The 14,853-nt window shown below is 40.6% G+C and overlaps 1 protein-coding gene across 2 annotated transcripts in view; it reads right to left on the bottom strand.

Moving 5' to 3' along the window:
• Nucleotides 1–11,023, bottom strand: part of EEFSEC (eukaryotic elongation factor, selenocysteine-tRNA specific) — a 124,464-nt gene extending 113,441 nt beyond the window's left edge. For both annotated transcript variants that reach the window (XM_066558278.1, XM_066558279.1), the window contains exon 1: nucleotides 10,751–11,023. In XM_066558278.1, the coding sequence (XP_066414375.1) occupies nucleotides 10,751–11,021 (271 nt within the window). In that variant the 5' untranslated portion in view covers nucleotides 11,022–11,023. The remainder of the gene's footprint in view (nucleotides 1–10,750) is intronic.
• Nucleotides 11,024–14,853: the final 3,830 nt, after the last annotated feature.

Raw genomic sequence — 14,853 nt, 5'->3', positions numbered from 1 at the left:
AGCATCTCAGCTGTTAGTCAGGTGAAATATCCACTGAGAGAAACAATACTCATGATGGTCCCTCCCACAGTCTGAAATCCTATCAAACAGCAAGCAAATCCAAAGAACAAAATTACTTCCTTAAAAAAAACTTATGGGCTGCCTGACCTGTGACTTTTGAAATTTTAGCCATACACAAGAATAAATATTAACTGTTATTTCAATGGTTTTATCATTTCTTTTATTTATATATATACAAGCAAAGAGATGTAATTTCAGGGTAAAAACTTGCTTTTCAGGCTTTAAGGATTTCTTTAAATTAGGCATATTATCATATGATTTGAAGCTATAATATAGCCAGACAGGGGCCAGTTTCAGTGCCAAATGCCCAAAACTAGTCCCTTAGGTGAACAGTACTGCTGACACTTGGTGGCTTTTTGTTGATAAACTTTTTAATACTTTAAACTGAATACTCATCATTTCAGAGATCAGATAAAGATTCTAATGCTGAATGCTTTTAAGAATGATGATGTTTGGGGATTTCTTTAGTCTTTAAATGCAATCTAGGCACATAAAATTAGGTACTATTTGAACCATTTTCCTTATTCTCTGATGAAACGTGCCTTGGTCAGATCTTTTGATGTCTTTAAAGGATACTTGCTAAATTAGAATACAAGCTCAAAATGTTTTCTAATCAATGCACAGTTAATTTTTCTCACAAATCTTTAGAGTTAGGGGACAGTACAGTCCCCAAAATTGTATACATACAGAACTGCACATTAAAGCCAAAGAACACAAAATACTTATGTGAATCTTTCAATCACAACACTGCTGCACACATACATTCCAATTTTTACAGGATGGGGCAATCTCTCTATAAAGTTATCTGCAATTCTTTGCATATCTACATTCACACTTACATTGGGTTCCTCCACAACCAGCTCCACCACACTGGTGCTGTCCTTCAAGCTGCTGGACACCTCCAATAAGCACTGTGAGGGTTAACAGTAACACTTGCTGATGAGTCCCAAGCCCTTTGCATGGGATCATGTCACTGTTATGTTTTCTGCAAAATCCCTTCTCCTGGGAAGTTGAGAAGTCTCAGAGAAAAAAGTAAATAATAATTATCTGATTCGCTTCTCCTGTGTTTGCTGCTTTGGAAAGTGGTTTGGAGATTGTTTACCAACAGGTGCATGTTTGATTGGTTTTCTGAATTGTTTTTACTTAATGACCAATCACCATCAGCTGTGTCAGACTCTGAGGAGTCAGTCACGAGTTTCTCATCATCATTCTTGCTAAGCCTTCTGTCTGTATCCTTCTTCTTTAGTATAGTTTTAGTACAGTATTCTTTTAATATAATATAATATCATAAAATAATGAATCAGCCTTCTGAGAACATGGAGCCAGACTCTCATCTCTCACCTCATCCTGGGGACCCTCACAAACTCAACAGGATCATTCACAGAAACTCCCTCAGCCCACATTTACTGCCTCTCCCCTCCTGTCCCAGCAGGTGACCAACACACCAGAGCTGCTGCTGCTGCCACTCTCACCTGCAGTGACAGCCCAGAGCCAGCAAGGATGGAGCTGTGCCACAGCTGCACTCTGAGCCTCCCTAAATCATCTCTCACACTGCAATGGCAGCGTACACAACCACTGCCAGAACACCACACACGATCCCCCCAAGTCAACCACAGGTTCAGGTAATCATGACCTCTCTTTTTACAACATAAATGCATCATTTCCACACCACTCTTTGATGAAGGGACCACAGACTTAAAAAGAGGAAACAATTACAGTCATTAGAATTTCACCCAAGCGTGAGATTTAATCTCAGGCCATGGTCTTGCCAATGGCTGTGGGGGTCTCAATGGAGACAAAACTGCTCTGTGGGAGAAAAAAATGCCTTGATGATGACATTAGTCAGCAAGAGAGACTGAGCTTTGTCTTCCATCCAACAGCACAGCCAAATACAAGGAAACCATTTTCCCTCCCCCTCTTCTGGATCCTAAAAAAGAAAGCTACAATTTTGTTTTTCTCTCTGAAATGCAGTTTTTGCATACTTTGGAAAGCTTTCTTCCCCAAAGCAATACTGAAAGGCCAGTTTTTAAGAGAAGTAAATTTAAGCATAAATAAACATCCATGACAAAACCCCCACATTTCTTATGCCTATCCTTATTAATATGATAGGATAGTTCTATCAACAACTCTCAAACACTTCTATAACTTTTTTTTTTGCCCAACAGGTCCTTCAAGACCATTTCAAATTTTACATATACAGGATAATCATATCTAAAGTACGTTCACCTGCTTTACAAGGCATTTAATGGAAAGAAGGTAAAACTTGGCCAAAAAAAAAAATTAAGGCAAAGTCTAACAACTAAAAAGAGCTCCTGAGATCCAAGAATACCAGCTTACTTCTCATATGCCATTCATATGTTTCATCCCAAATAAGACAGAAAACAAAGGAAAACATAAGCACAAAAGACAAGAAAGTGCTACAGGCAACAATATTAAATTCATTTTTCCAGTACTGCAGAACAAGCCAGATCTGCAGTGGACAAAAGAGTCATCATCATCACCCCTTCTATAACATGAAGTAAGGAAGGAGTTTCTCAACAAAACCATAAGCACAAATGAATCATCTCTTCTCTGAAGTGAGGAAGCCTGGATTCTTACCCAGATCAATATAAATCTTAAAATTCAAACCTCAATTTTTATTCCCCCTTATCATTCTTTACCTCCATGATGCTCCTGAATACAATTTCTTCATTTTTATTTAAGCTATCCTGTCTATTCCATTTCCTCTCCTTCTACTATCCACCAATTCCTTCTGCTGTTGCATTAAATATAAATACATATTTATTATTGTTTGTCTGGTCCCAACTAACCCTACTAACCCTAGTGTTGCTAATGCTGATAATTACAATCTAACATAGGATTAATCAGCCTAAATTTGAAACTGAGATTGTCATTCAATTTGGAAGCCAACACAAACCATTTCATGTTCACTTGAAGAGATTAGATAAACTGCATGAGAACATTTTGGTAAAAGAATTGATAAGGAGATAGGAAATAAGAATTATTGGTATTTACTTAGCCTGCAACACTTTCTGGAAGCAAACAGTTTAAAGGAAGCAATTCAGAACAGCTCCCTAATCTGAATTTCACAGATAGCACAAGGAATATTTTCTCACAGAATGCAGAGTATCTCTGCAATCCCAGCTATCGTGCAAGTTATTCGAGTCTCTCTGCTGAAGCTCACAAGGGTAATTTTAACTCAGTTTTTCCCCATGATGAGCTGAGACCCACAGAACACAACAGGTTCAAGAATCCAGCTGGAAATGACCACTGCAAAACAGCTGTCCTTGCCCTTCTGCTTGCCAGGCCAACCTTAGGGCTCCCAGACAGAAAACTCATTGCCACAAGGAAAAACAACTTTGATTACACTTAAAGGACTCCAGCAGTGACAGTGTACAGGTTTGGTTTGCACCCTTAGTGAGATCTGTTGCATGTCTGCTTTACAATTACAGCCTCAATTCTTCCATCCACATTTTATTTTTATAGGGGTTTTTATAAACAGTACTTTACAACAGCCAAGCAAAAACATGTATTATTTTAAGTACAAAAACCCCAAAATAAATATATTAAGAAAATTCAGTTCATGGCTCCATCAAGCTAACTAGCTATTAAAAATAGGTTTATACATAACAACACATCCTTCTGCTTATATCTAGCATCTACTAATTGAAGACAACTTTTAAATCAATATGCAGAACCAATACAGAAGAATCTTATAAGGCTGGTTTGTTGATTAGCAGATCACTGAGTTGCTCAATTATACTGTTTAGCAAGCAAGCATATCCATTATCAGTAAAAATGCTACTTTGAAAAATGTGCTTTAAATTTACTTTGACAAGGGTAATTTTAACTATAAATATGCTCCATATTTTACAGTAAGTTGTTCTAGATTGTATGCAGTTATTTATAATACTTCACTACATTAGCTAATATTTTAAAGCATCTAAAAATTGATTAACAAAGCTTCCCTGCGAAGCAAAAGTGAAAAGTGGTTATTTGATGAATGCTTGCACAGAGTACGCTGGAACAAAGAAATTCTGTTTTAAAACGAATAGGAAAAATGATCAAGCAGACTTGAACAGCATAATTACAGCGCTTGGTTATTAAGTTTTCCTGAAAAGCTGTCATAGTTTTGTGTCAAATAGCACAGTTTTGTTGTATACAAGCAAACGAACACAACCACACAGAAGCTTTGCAGAAAAATTGTCATAATTTCACATTCAAACAAGTTTCAATAAAACCACTCCTGGTTAAAAATCTACACTTTAGATTGAGAATTCCATTATAAATCACATCTTCCAAACAGGACATGCACAATTATTTTTATTTTTTAAACCCCATACAGAAACCAGTACATTTCTGACAGGATTCTAAGAAGAGAATGTGATTATTCACTATAACTTTTGATATCAGGAGAAAATGGGTCTCTTGCTCCTTGTAAACTACTTGACCCAGAAAACGAACAGAAGACTCGTCCTGCTTCAGTCTCTAATACTGGCTAAGAGTTGTTGTGTAAGTTTAGGAAGCTGTTGAATGTGTAACTTTTACAGCACAATCAGCTGTACATTTTGCTGTAACTTTTACAGCAAAATTTACAGCTTCAAGTCAAAATTGCAGAAAAGAGCATAATAACACAAGAACAGAAATAATAGTAATCCCACTGTCACATCACTCACAAAACCCACAAAAACAAGAAGTAATGCAATACACAAAGTTAGAGCTATTACAGTTATGATATAGACAGATAAAAACTCCACAAGACCCCAATTTTAAGGAACCCTGATACACCCCCTCCAAGTTTCATTCTACCCAATATCACACAACAAATCCTATTTACACAGCAGTGGTTCAGAGCAGATTTAGTACAACTAGATTCCTTTTACCCAGTTATTAAAAGACATGGGGAAATGAAGAAGGAAATAAAAGACTTGTACACAATAAATTCCATGGTTCCCACATCAAACCAGTTGGTTTTTCTCACCTGTTACCTGTGTTTCATATCATGTGTAAGAGAACATCCCACACGTTTTTATTGCCTAAGGTATAAAAAGCACAACCCAAATTATAGATGAAGTAAGACTAACCTTCCTTAAAACACAGAGGATGTTTTCTTTAAGAACAAGAAAATTACCCCAGAGTTGTGTTCCAAATCGTGTACTTAATTCTGTTTCGATTCACAGTGAGGTCACTCCCCCCAGGCTGACCTGTTACCCGAGTACTTATCCCTAAGATCCTGCAATGTAAGCAAACACTGCCCTCTTGTGCACTGCAACATCCAGGAGACAAAGTTCCATCCCGAGGGTTGTGGAGACTATGCAAAGTTTTTATACTGGTTGCCCTTCTTCATGCATAGCTCCTTAATTTAAAAAAAATGTAGCTTTCATTTTAAAATGTCAATAAAAATACTCCTTCATGTTGTCAGACAAGTATCTGGCACCAGCCAAATTATAGTGACTAAAAAAAAAAAGACACTCTTTCAATTTCATTTAAGGAAATAAAGTTTATTTGAAATTTTAATACAAAGCAGTGTCAGCAATTCACAAGCACCACGAACCCAAAGAGTCTAATAGGTTTTGGAAACATTCCCACTAGTGCTAGCTGAAGTCCCTTAACAAGTACTTCCACAACATCAACCACAACATCAAGATTTGTGGATAGGAATTACATTACACAAGATGTATATTAATTTTTTTTTTCCACCAGAACAGCGTTCATTATGTTACTCTCACTTCCAACTGGCAGCCAAAGATCTCAAGGCTCTCTGGTGACTCCTCTCTGAATAGAATGATATCCATTAAATACAAGGCACTCTTTCCCTCCAGAGGTTTCCCTTCATTTGACATCTGCACTCAACAGCAAGTCATCTACATAGATATCCACAACTATAAAACTCTACTTGCTCACTCACCTAGAAAAGAAATAAAAAAACAAAACCAAGAACTGTCACATCTTCTCAAAGATCTCAGCAAACAAAAGCTCACATTGACAGAAGGGTGTTTTCATGGCAGTAATGCAAAGGTAACCCCAAGTTTACAAATCCTCTTAAAAGCTTATAACAAACTCAGCAAAACAACTAATCTGTGATAAAAGGTGGGGTTTTTTGTGATATGTTACTCTTACAAATAACCTGCATCTGACTGAATTTGAATGCTGGTAGCAAGACGACATTTCCCTTGATCTCCCAAGCCTGTTTTCATTGTACTCATTTGCATCAGCAAGACATGCTTTTGCCATGCTCATTTCCCCCTCTCCAAGCTCTAGTGCAAGTTCAAAAGTCTTGGCCCCTCCAATGTATCAGGTATGAATTAATACCCTTCCTTAGCTGAACACAGAAGCAAAGTGGAAACAGACACTCGCAAGGCAGTGTGCTTTGAAAGGAACTGCAGGGACAAATGGTGACAATGAAGTTCTAGTTATAAAGTAAAAAGGTCAAAGGTTCAGACAGGCATAAGGATTACAAAACTACAAGTTTGTCAGAGCTCCCCCCAGCCCAGGTTTAAACAACCAGGGTCAAGCAGTAGCTTTCCAATTAAAACCCTATAAGGATACTTTGTCCTTTGAACTTCATAGGGAAAAAAAAAAAAACCAAACAATTTTCTGATTTAGAAGTTGTTTTGAGGACCCATCTCAAAATCAAACAGGGCATCCAACAACAGCTCACCTAAAGCAAACACTCAGTAACCCTTGGCTGCCTGTGTGGGGGAAGTTGGGATGAGGTAATCATGTTCTCCTATATTAGTGTGCTGACCCTTTGTAGGGCATGAAATTAACCATCAGCAAGGAAAAAATCTGCTACTGCTTAAACTACTTTGCTACGCAAAGTGGTCTTAAAATGAAATATGGGGATTGAATTTCGTCTGGCAGATTAACTTGTCTAACCTCTCTGCAGGCATCCCTTCCTGCTGAACTCATTTGAGAAACTATTCCAGACCCTACTGGTGCACAGGTCTGTGACAAACAAATGTAAAAGCAACTCTTATTCTATTTCAATGACATTAACATCAGCTTTGTGGAAGATGAGGAGCCAAACATTAACAAAAGAACAGAAGTTTAAAAACCCCATAGTGCTGTGACAGAAACTACCCCATCTCAGTGTGAAATTTTACCAAAAATACCACCCTAAATCTCTACAGCAACAGAAGAATGCAGTAGTGACAAAAATATCAGTCCTGCATCTTGCAGTCATTCCTTCAGTGCACAAACCAAAGTGTGAGGCAGATCTGGGTGCTTCTTACTGCTTGGCACAAGTCGGACACTAATGGCTGTAAATACTGTTTTTGTTGCCTTGCTTGAGACAAGATCCTGCTAAAGCATAGCAAAAGTCTGAAATTGTGTTTTAAAATAAAAAGTTCTGTTCTTATTGTTTGAAAGTGTAAGACAGAAATACACAGCACAGTCCAAGCCACATAGCTACCCACAATAACTTAATGCCTTCCTGCCACAGACTCACAAGAGCCTTAGAAGAATATAAACCAGGATGGTTTGAATACAAGTGAAAGGCATGATGAAGTACACCAGGTGACTATTACTTATTCCATTCCAACCTTGACTATCACCTTCCATCTAAAACTTAAACAAAACATCTTGGGTGAAACTGTCTGCATCATTTCCCATTCCCAGCATGCAGGTAAGAAAAAACCCCAAAAAAACCCATCCAAAACAAAACACTTTTGATTTAACATTTGATATGTTTTGTTTTCAAGGACAAGCTTTGCAAGAAAAATGTAGCCACACAGAATGAAATACGACTTCTATTTTTCATTCCAATTGGTTACTGCTCAAATATTCTGCATTCATTTAATCCTAAGGTATTGTGTCTGAACAAGCATCTTGTGAGTGACTGTGAGAAGTACTCACAAGGTCAAGCACTGGCACAGCATGACAAAAATGCAATACTAGATTCTGACATGAAAAAATCCACTTCAGGAATTAGCTACATACAGAAATATGTTAAAGAGTGGTAAATAGTAACATTTAACCTGTGAGCAGATTTATCAGCTTTGTACAGCAAAGGAATTAACTCTTAGAGCACTCTGGGAGCACAGAAAAGATGACAGTTACAAAAGAGAGATAACCTGGGACACCACTGGTGAAGATGGCACTTTGGAAGAGAAGAGGCAGAAAGTGGCTCCTCAGAAGGAAACCCTTGAGCTCCTCACCTCATGGGAGACCTGAGTGAACAATGCTGGTGCTACCCTGCCACAGCAGAAGCTGTTTCCACAAGCTGGAATCACTCAAGGGGAAGCCAACTAATTTATCCCACCTTCAGTGAAAAAAGAGAACTGCAAACAAGAAGATGCAGTAACATTTTCACAGCAGTAGTTTCTCCTGCAAACCCTGCATGCACAGACTAACAGAGTTCTGAAGCAGCCCTCTCATCTCTGCTGTCACTGCATCTTCCAAATCCTCACATCCAGCTCCCCTGCTCACAGGCATTCTAGTTTTTCTCCAGGTCAACTTCCACCTGTAGCTACCCCAGGATTTCAATTCAGAACAGTGACATTTTAAAGTATGGGAAATCTGAGGTGCAGAGTAAAAACAGAAAGATAAAGCACTTTGCACTTATGTCTAAATAAAAAACCATACATAGAGAAAATGTGTAGTAACAGGGAGAACATAGATTCCATCAAAAAGAAAAGGGTAGTGGCATTCCTGGCTGCAGAGAAAATGTTTGGAATGGTGAACCCTTAATGCTTAGTAACAAGGAAGTAGATGAAAATAACCTAAATTTTTCAAGTACCATTATATGGGAGGACTCACTTTCCATTCCTCAAGTGATGAAAAAGTTGGCATTACTGAAATACACATGAACACCAAAGAATGTATCCTGTTACACAGGACATGCTACACTTCAGTCTGAGTTTCACCTAACCACACCAAACCTGTAAGCACCTAAACAGTCCTACAAGCACAGATCAGGTTTTATCATCAAGCTTTCACCTTTCAAACCTGGTAGTAAAAAAAAGCAAAAAAAGCATCCACTGTCAAGATACATCTATTATCAAGCAGAAAACTGAAGTTTCTAATTCTTTAAACTATTAATACAATACTGCATTTTCTCTACAATCCTTTCTTAACACACAGAATTGCAGTAAGTCACACTAATCAACTCTTTTACTTCAGTAAAATATATAACCTGGTATAAGTGGAACTAAGCAAGTTTAATATGTTTATGTGTCTGAATTACCATCCATAAACAATTATTTTTGCTGGAAAGAAAACTGTCATCATCTCATCCATGCCTTCCTTCTCCCTGCACACCCTATAAATAAGCAAATCTGAATAACTTATTCAGCTGTGACTAAATACTTTGAAGATCTTCATAAAAATAACAGAAAGCAATGAGAAGTGTGTGTATCAAACAACCACCTCAAATAAGTGTTAAAGTTACTGAAAAACAGAACTGGTTGAAGCTGATCTCTAAGTTTTCCCACGTCCCCTTTATGAGAAAGTTCACACCATTCAGAGTAGTTGCTTCTGGCAGAAAGGAATGTCTGACTACAAGTGACTCTTCAGTACATCCAAGAAACATCTGCCAAAGTCAACTTTGCTCTTTAGAAGATAATCAGGTGCTTACAATTACTAAAGAATAATAAGGGCTTGCCAAGTACAAGAAATGAGCACAAGACCGCAGGTTTCTGGAATTAAGCACACGGCCACTCCTCCCCTGCAGCTGCGGAGCACACCTTGCTGAAACAGACCATTTTACTGCTGCTGAAACTGACAAATAAGTAAACATTTATTATCCTACTCACAAGAAGTGCAAATAATACAACACCGTTAACACTAACGAAACTTACAAACAGCGCAATTGTTCAAAAGGGGGTTAAATTCCCACATCGCGACAAGTAAACTCAGCCCGAACTTCAGTCTAGCCAAAAAAACATTGTCCTACAAAACAACCACCAAGCTGTCATTAAAGAGACACTGGCAGAGGAACTGAACTTGCAGGCGGATCCCCACAGTTACAACAACCTGTGACTACTTTAAACTCCCGTAGCTGTGACTGCATGAGCTCCTTAGTGAAGCACCGACCACCCCTCAACACTCTCTAGAAGAGATGGAAAAGGAGACAGAACACGGTGAACTAATTTAAAATGAGTCCTAACGCAAACCAAATTAACCTTCTGACATAATCTATTATGAAGACTAAAATGAAGAGTTACCAAAATCCACACAATTATTTCTAAGCCTAAAATTATCATGTTACAACTCCCTCGTCTTTCAAAACAACAGGGCATGTCCAGCAAATATAGCTCTCAACTACAGACAACATCAAACTCTGACAGCTTTAACAGGCAAGAAAACAGCAATTTATAGGGCTGTTCGATGCCATTAATAAGGCTCCATACACAATAAATGCAACTTTTTATCTAGTAAGTGTAAGAAACCAAAGCACACCTGACCATCCAAACAGCACTCCAAGAACTCACGTGTACAGAGTGCTTTCCTATGAGCACAGTTTGTTTTATTTGAAGAGCAACTACGAGCAAGCATAGCAAAGTCGTAGATCCGTGAAAAACCTGTCTCGCCCCGTCCCCTCGGTTTGGGCACAGCGGACACCCCGGCCCCCGGCGGCCCCGCTCCCACCGCGGACACGGGCGGGCGCAGCCCCGCGGGGCCCGGAGCACCCCGGGAGGCACGGCAGCCACCGGGGCGGGCCGGGGCGGCCCCCCTGCGCCCCCCTTACCGCCGATGATGGTGCGGATGAGGGAGGCGTGCCCCGGGCAGTCCACCAGCGTGAGCTGTAGCTCGCCGGGCCCCGGGCCCAGCTGCGGCGGCAGCTCGGTGCGCAGGCAGGAGAAGCCCAGGTCCAGCGTGATGCCCCGCGCGCGGCTCTGCGGCGCCCGGTCGAAGGCGGCGGTGGAGCCGGTGGTGCTGAGCGCCCGCGCCAGCGCCGTCTTCCCGCTGTCGATGTGGCCCAGCACTCCCACGTTCACGTTCAGGACTCGGGCGGCCATGGCGGCGCTGCACCCGCACGGTCCGTCCCCACAGCGCCCCTGCGGCAACGCGGGCCCCGCCGCCACCGTTCCGCCGGGCAGGGCTGCTCGGAGCCGGCGCGGTTCGTCCGCTCCGCGCCCCTGGATGTGAAGCACCGGCCCGGCGCACACCCCAGCTCACCTCGCTGCCCCTACCCGGCAGAGTTTCACTGCTGAAGATGTACTTCACTCACGAGCTGTCCCTAGCATAGGTATGAAAACCGACGCAATCCCAGGACGCCTCAACCAAACTTCTTTCCTCGCCTCCCGAGCCAGAGTCGTCTCCGGACAATGCTCAGAAATCTTGCGGAGGTAACCACAGCTTCATGCCAGTTGTGGTAGAATCTATCCCACTCGCTAACTTCGAAAGCTGAGCCTCTCTAATATCATCCTAATCATTACGAAACTATGAACCAGCATTAGCCTTTTAAGCTAAAGAAAAAGGGCTCTCCCCCTCCTTAATGATATGCCTCAACTAAACCCCAGCCCCTGATTTTTTATCATGCTCACTTCGTGACTCACCTCCTTAATCATCCAACCTAAACTCCTATCATTCCTATCGATAAAAACCCTCCACCCAGCAAACCACCTGTCGGCCCAAGCACCACTCCCTGAACCTGACCATGAACCTAAACTTCTTTGCCCAGTTTCACGGGGTACCAATTTCAGCAGGTGACCTCAATGGCCACATGCCCATCCGCTGGGCCCCCTCCCCATCGTGCCCGGCCTGAGGGAGGGCTGGCAGCCAGCGGCCCTGGGAAGGGGCAGGGGATTCACCCTGAGCATCCATCCACACCTTCGCTCGCACGTCGCCCACGCTAATTAAACACTGCAGCTGCTTAAACACGCTCACTGTCACAGCACCCCCTCCGTTCTGCCTCCAAGCAAACCCCGGTGCTGCTGGAACTGTGGTGACCGGGTTTGATTTCGAAGTCACATGGACATTGCAAACCCACGTTAAAAAACAGGTCACGTTTGGATCATTTACTCACCTTACACTTAATAAATTCGAGGCTTGCATAATTAATTTTCCTGTAAAGAGATATTTCAGTTAGGGAAAATCTGCTTTAAAAATCATATCCTTAATGAATGAAGAATCCAAGATTATTAACAGTGGTGAACAGATCTCCTGGTAAGCACCGCTACCACCACCAAAACAGACAACAACAAGCAGATGAACATTGGAGAAGCCTGAGGGCATTTCAGAGGCTAAGGGCGTGATTCCTTGACTGATTTAAGTCACTTCGCTTTACAGATTACCAAGGGAGATAAATGCTTTACAGGATAAAGCTTAACACCTGTGCTCGACATTTCAACAGTGACTAAGGAGCCCAAAGTACCTCTTCAAATGATTACAGCTCTTTACAAGCCAAGAAATCAAGACTGTGTCATGAACTTGGACTTCCCACAGGTGTCAAAGTAGACTAGACTTGTTCTATATTCTACTTTTTTTTTCCTTTGAGGGCAGTGCAGTTGCTTTTCTGCTCACTCTGTGCAGTAGTACATATTGCTCATAGCAATAACATTCACATCTGAATAACTAATGAATGAGCCAGAAGTGCAAAATGACTTGCCTAAGGCTATTGTCAACATCACGGATTTGGTTTTTAGGCTTTGACTCCAAACTCCAGGCTATTTCCTACAAAGAAAATTGTTTTATATACCAACACTTTCAATATAAAAAAGTTTGGTTTAAAGCTGCATGCAAATTACTCCTCCTTACCAAACACATGGAAGTCAAGATGACAGAATCAATGACTCAAATGAAAAAGGGGGAAAAAAAATGCATTTCTTCCCAGCACTCAGTGCTATTTGAGAGACAAACTGTCTCCCTGAAGGAAAGACATGAACTCACAAGGAACACTGAGCTAGCCTAGCTAATCAGCTTCTTGAGCAGAATAGTTCAGCCTGATGGAATCTCTGTCATGGGAGCCAAATTAAGCATAATGTCACTTTTCAGACCAAGTTCCCAGGCTTTGAATAGTTTCCTGTTAAATCATAAGGCTCATGTATACTTCCTTGTGCTGAATCTGTTACATCAATATGCATTTGCAAAGGGAAGGGAAAGTTTACCTCAATTCCCATAAGGCCCTAAAAAGTTAGAATCCACACAGATATCCCTGTATCATATAATCTACCCTTTAATTCTTTTCATTTAGCATTATAAAGATGAGTTCAGAAGGAAGAGGTGGGAAGAGGTCTGATTTTCAACTAGAAAAGGTAGTATCCAGAAGTCCTCTGAAAACATCTAAAATAACAGCTATTTTTCAACAAGCTTTGACAATGTAGAAAGGTCTAAAACTTTCTACAACCCTTGAGAAAACTGGCAATGAGGTCAAGGAGGTCCCATTTCAATACTCACAGTCTAAGAGGCCACAGCAGGGCTCACCTGAGATCCATTTTGGTCTGCCAGCTTAACAAAGAGATGCATTTTGCTCAGCCAGAATTTAGATGGATACTGGACAGAACTTACGGGATGAAAAAAATATAATTTTTTCTGTTAAAGATAGCTAAGGAAGGAAGATAAAAATCCACAGGAAAATGGTTTTCATTCCATTCCTCACATAACAATACTGGCCCTTCTTTTACTCCTGAATGATCTGCAAGAAGGAGTAGAAATGGAGGTTTAATTTTATCCCTTTAGACACAGAAAAGATTTGCAACTTTTTAGATAGGAAAGCAGTTGTTCTTCTGTAAGGGAAGGAAAAAAACCTCAGAGCCTACAGCTTGGTGTTACCACTGAGATCATACCTCTGTCTCCAGGGTTTTAAAGCCTGTGGATCTGATTTTGTCACATATCACTTGAGGAAATATTAGAGTGCACATTGTACCTGTGAAATGAATAACATCAATCACCAATATCAAAGAAGAAATACGATAAAAGACAGACATGAGCACTTTTATTCTGCATTTATGTCCATTTTGTTAGCTTACAAAGTTTTAGAATTAATTACAAATTTGGAAATTAAGGTATGGCATTTGGTAGTTCACATCACTCCTATTCCTTTGAAGGGTAGAAAAGTAATCAGTTTCTTTTGCAGGGAACAAAAGAAGATATGACCACTATCCCCATCACTCCCCACCCCTACATGAAGGTCTTGGTACTACTGAGAGGGAGAGGGGAACCTGGCAAAATGAGAGAATCCCAACTTCTCCACATTTTTCTATACCCCTCCCAAAATTTGTAGCATTTAGCTGTTTTCCTTGTTTTCCCTTAAATAAACCATTCTCCATCCCAGTTGTTCTCTCCTGTATGGAATTTCTTCCTTAAAACATGTTCACTTTAATGCTCAAGTTTATGGACTCGTGGGAGAAAGGGCAGGAAGTCAGACTTTTGGGATAGGGTAAAAATGTAAAGGTCATTCACACACACACACACATACTCTCTCTCACTCCAAAAATAATACACTATTTGACAGTTTCAGGATTCAGCATGTCCCACTGAAATTTGAAAGCTTATGTGAAACTAGGCTACGTCCTGTAACCTCAAACATTTAGTCTAGGAAAACAGCTCTCAGGTCTCCAGCTCCCACCTCGGGTATCGCATGACATCTGTGCCAAACAGAGGAGCTCAAACCAGGGGGCAAAAGAAACCTTGGTAAAATGAGTTGGTTAAAGCTGGGGAATAACAGTTCAGACTGTAAGTGATATTTTTTTCTGGTTAGCTGGCTAGTGAAATAATAAATTGTACTCAAAGCATCCATAGAAAGAGCTGGGCAGAATGGTTGTGCAACCGACCTATGTTCCATCTGGTGGCCTGGGCAAAGGAGGAAGAAGATTCATGTTTGCAATTGAATTATTTTATCCTCCCTCT

Source organism: Molothrus aeneus, chromosome 12, assembly GCF_037042795.1.
Source record: "Molothrus aeneus isolate 106 chromosome 12, BPBGC_Maene_1.0, whole genome shotgun sequence".
NCBI lineage: Eukaryota > Metazoa > Chordata > Aves > Passeriformes > Icteridae > Molothrus > Molothrus aeneus.
This window is presented reverse-complemented; position numbering and strand designations above follow the sequence as displayed.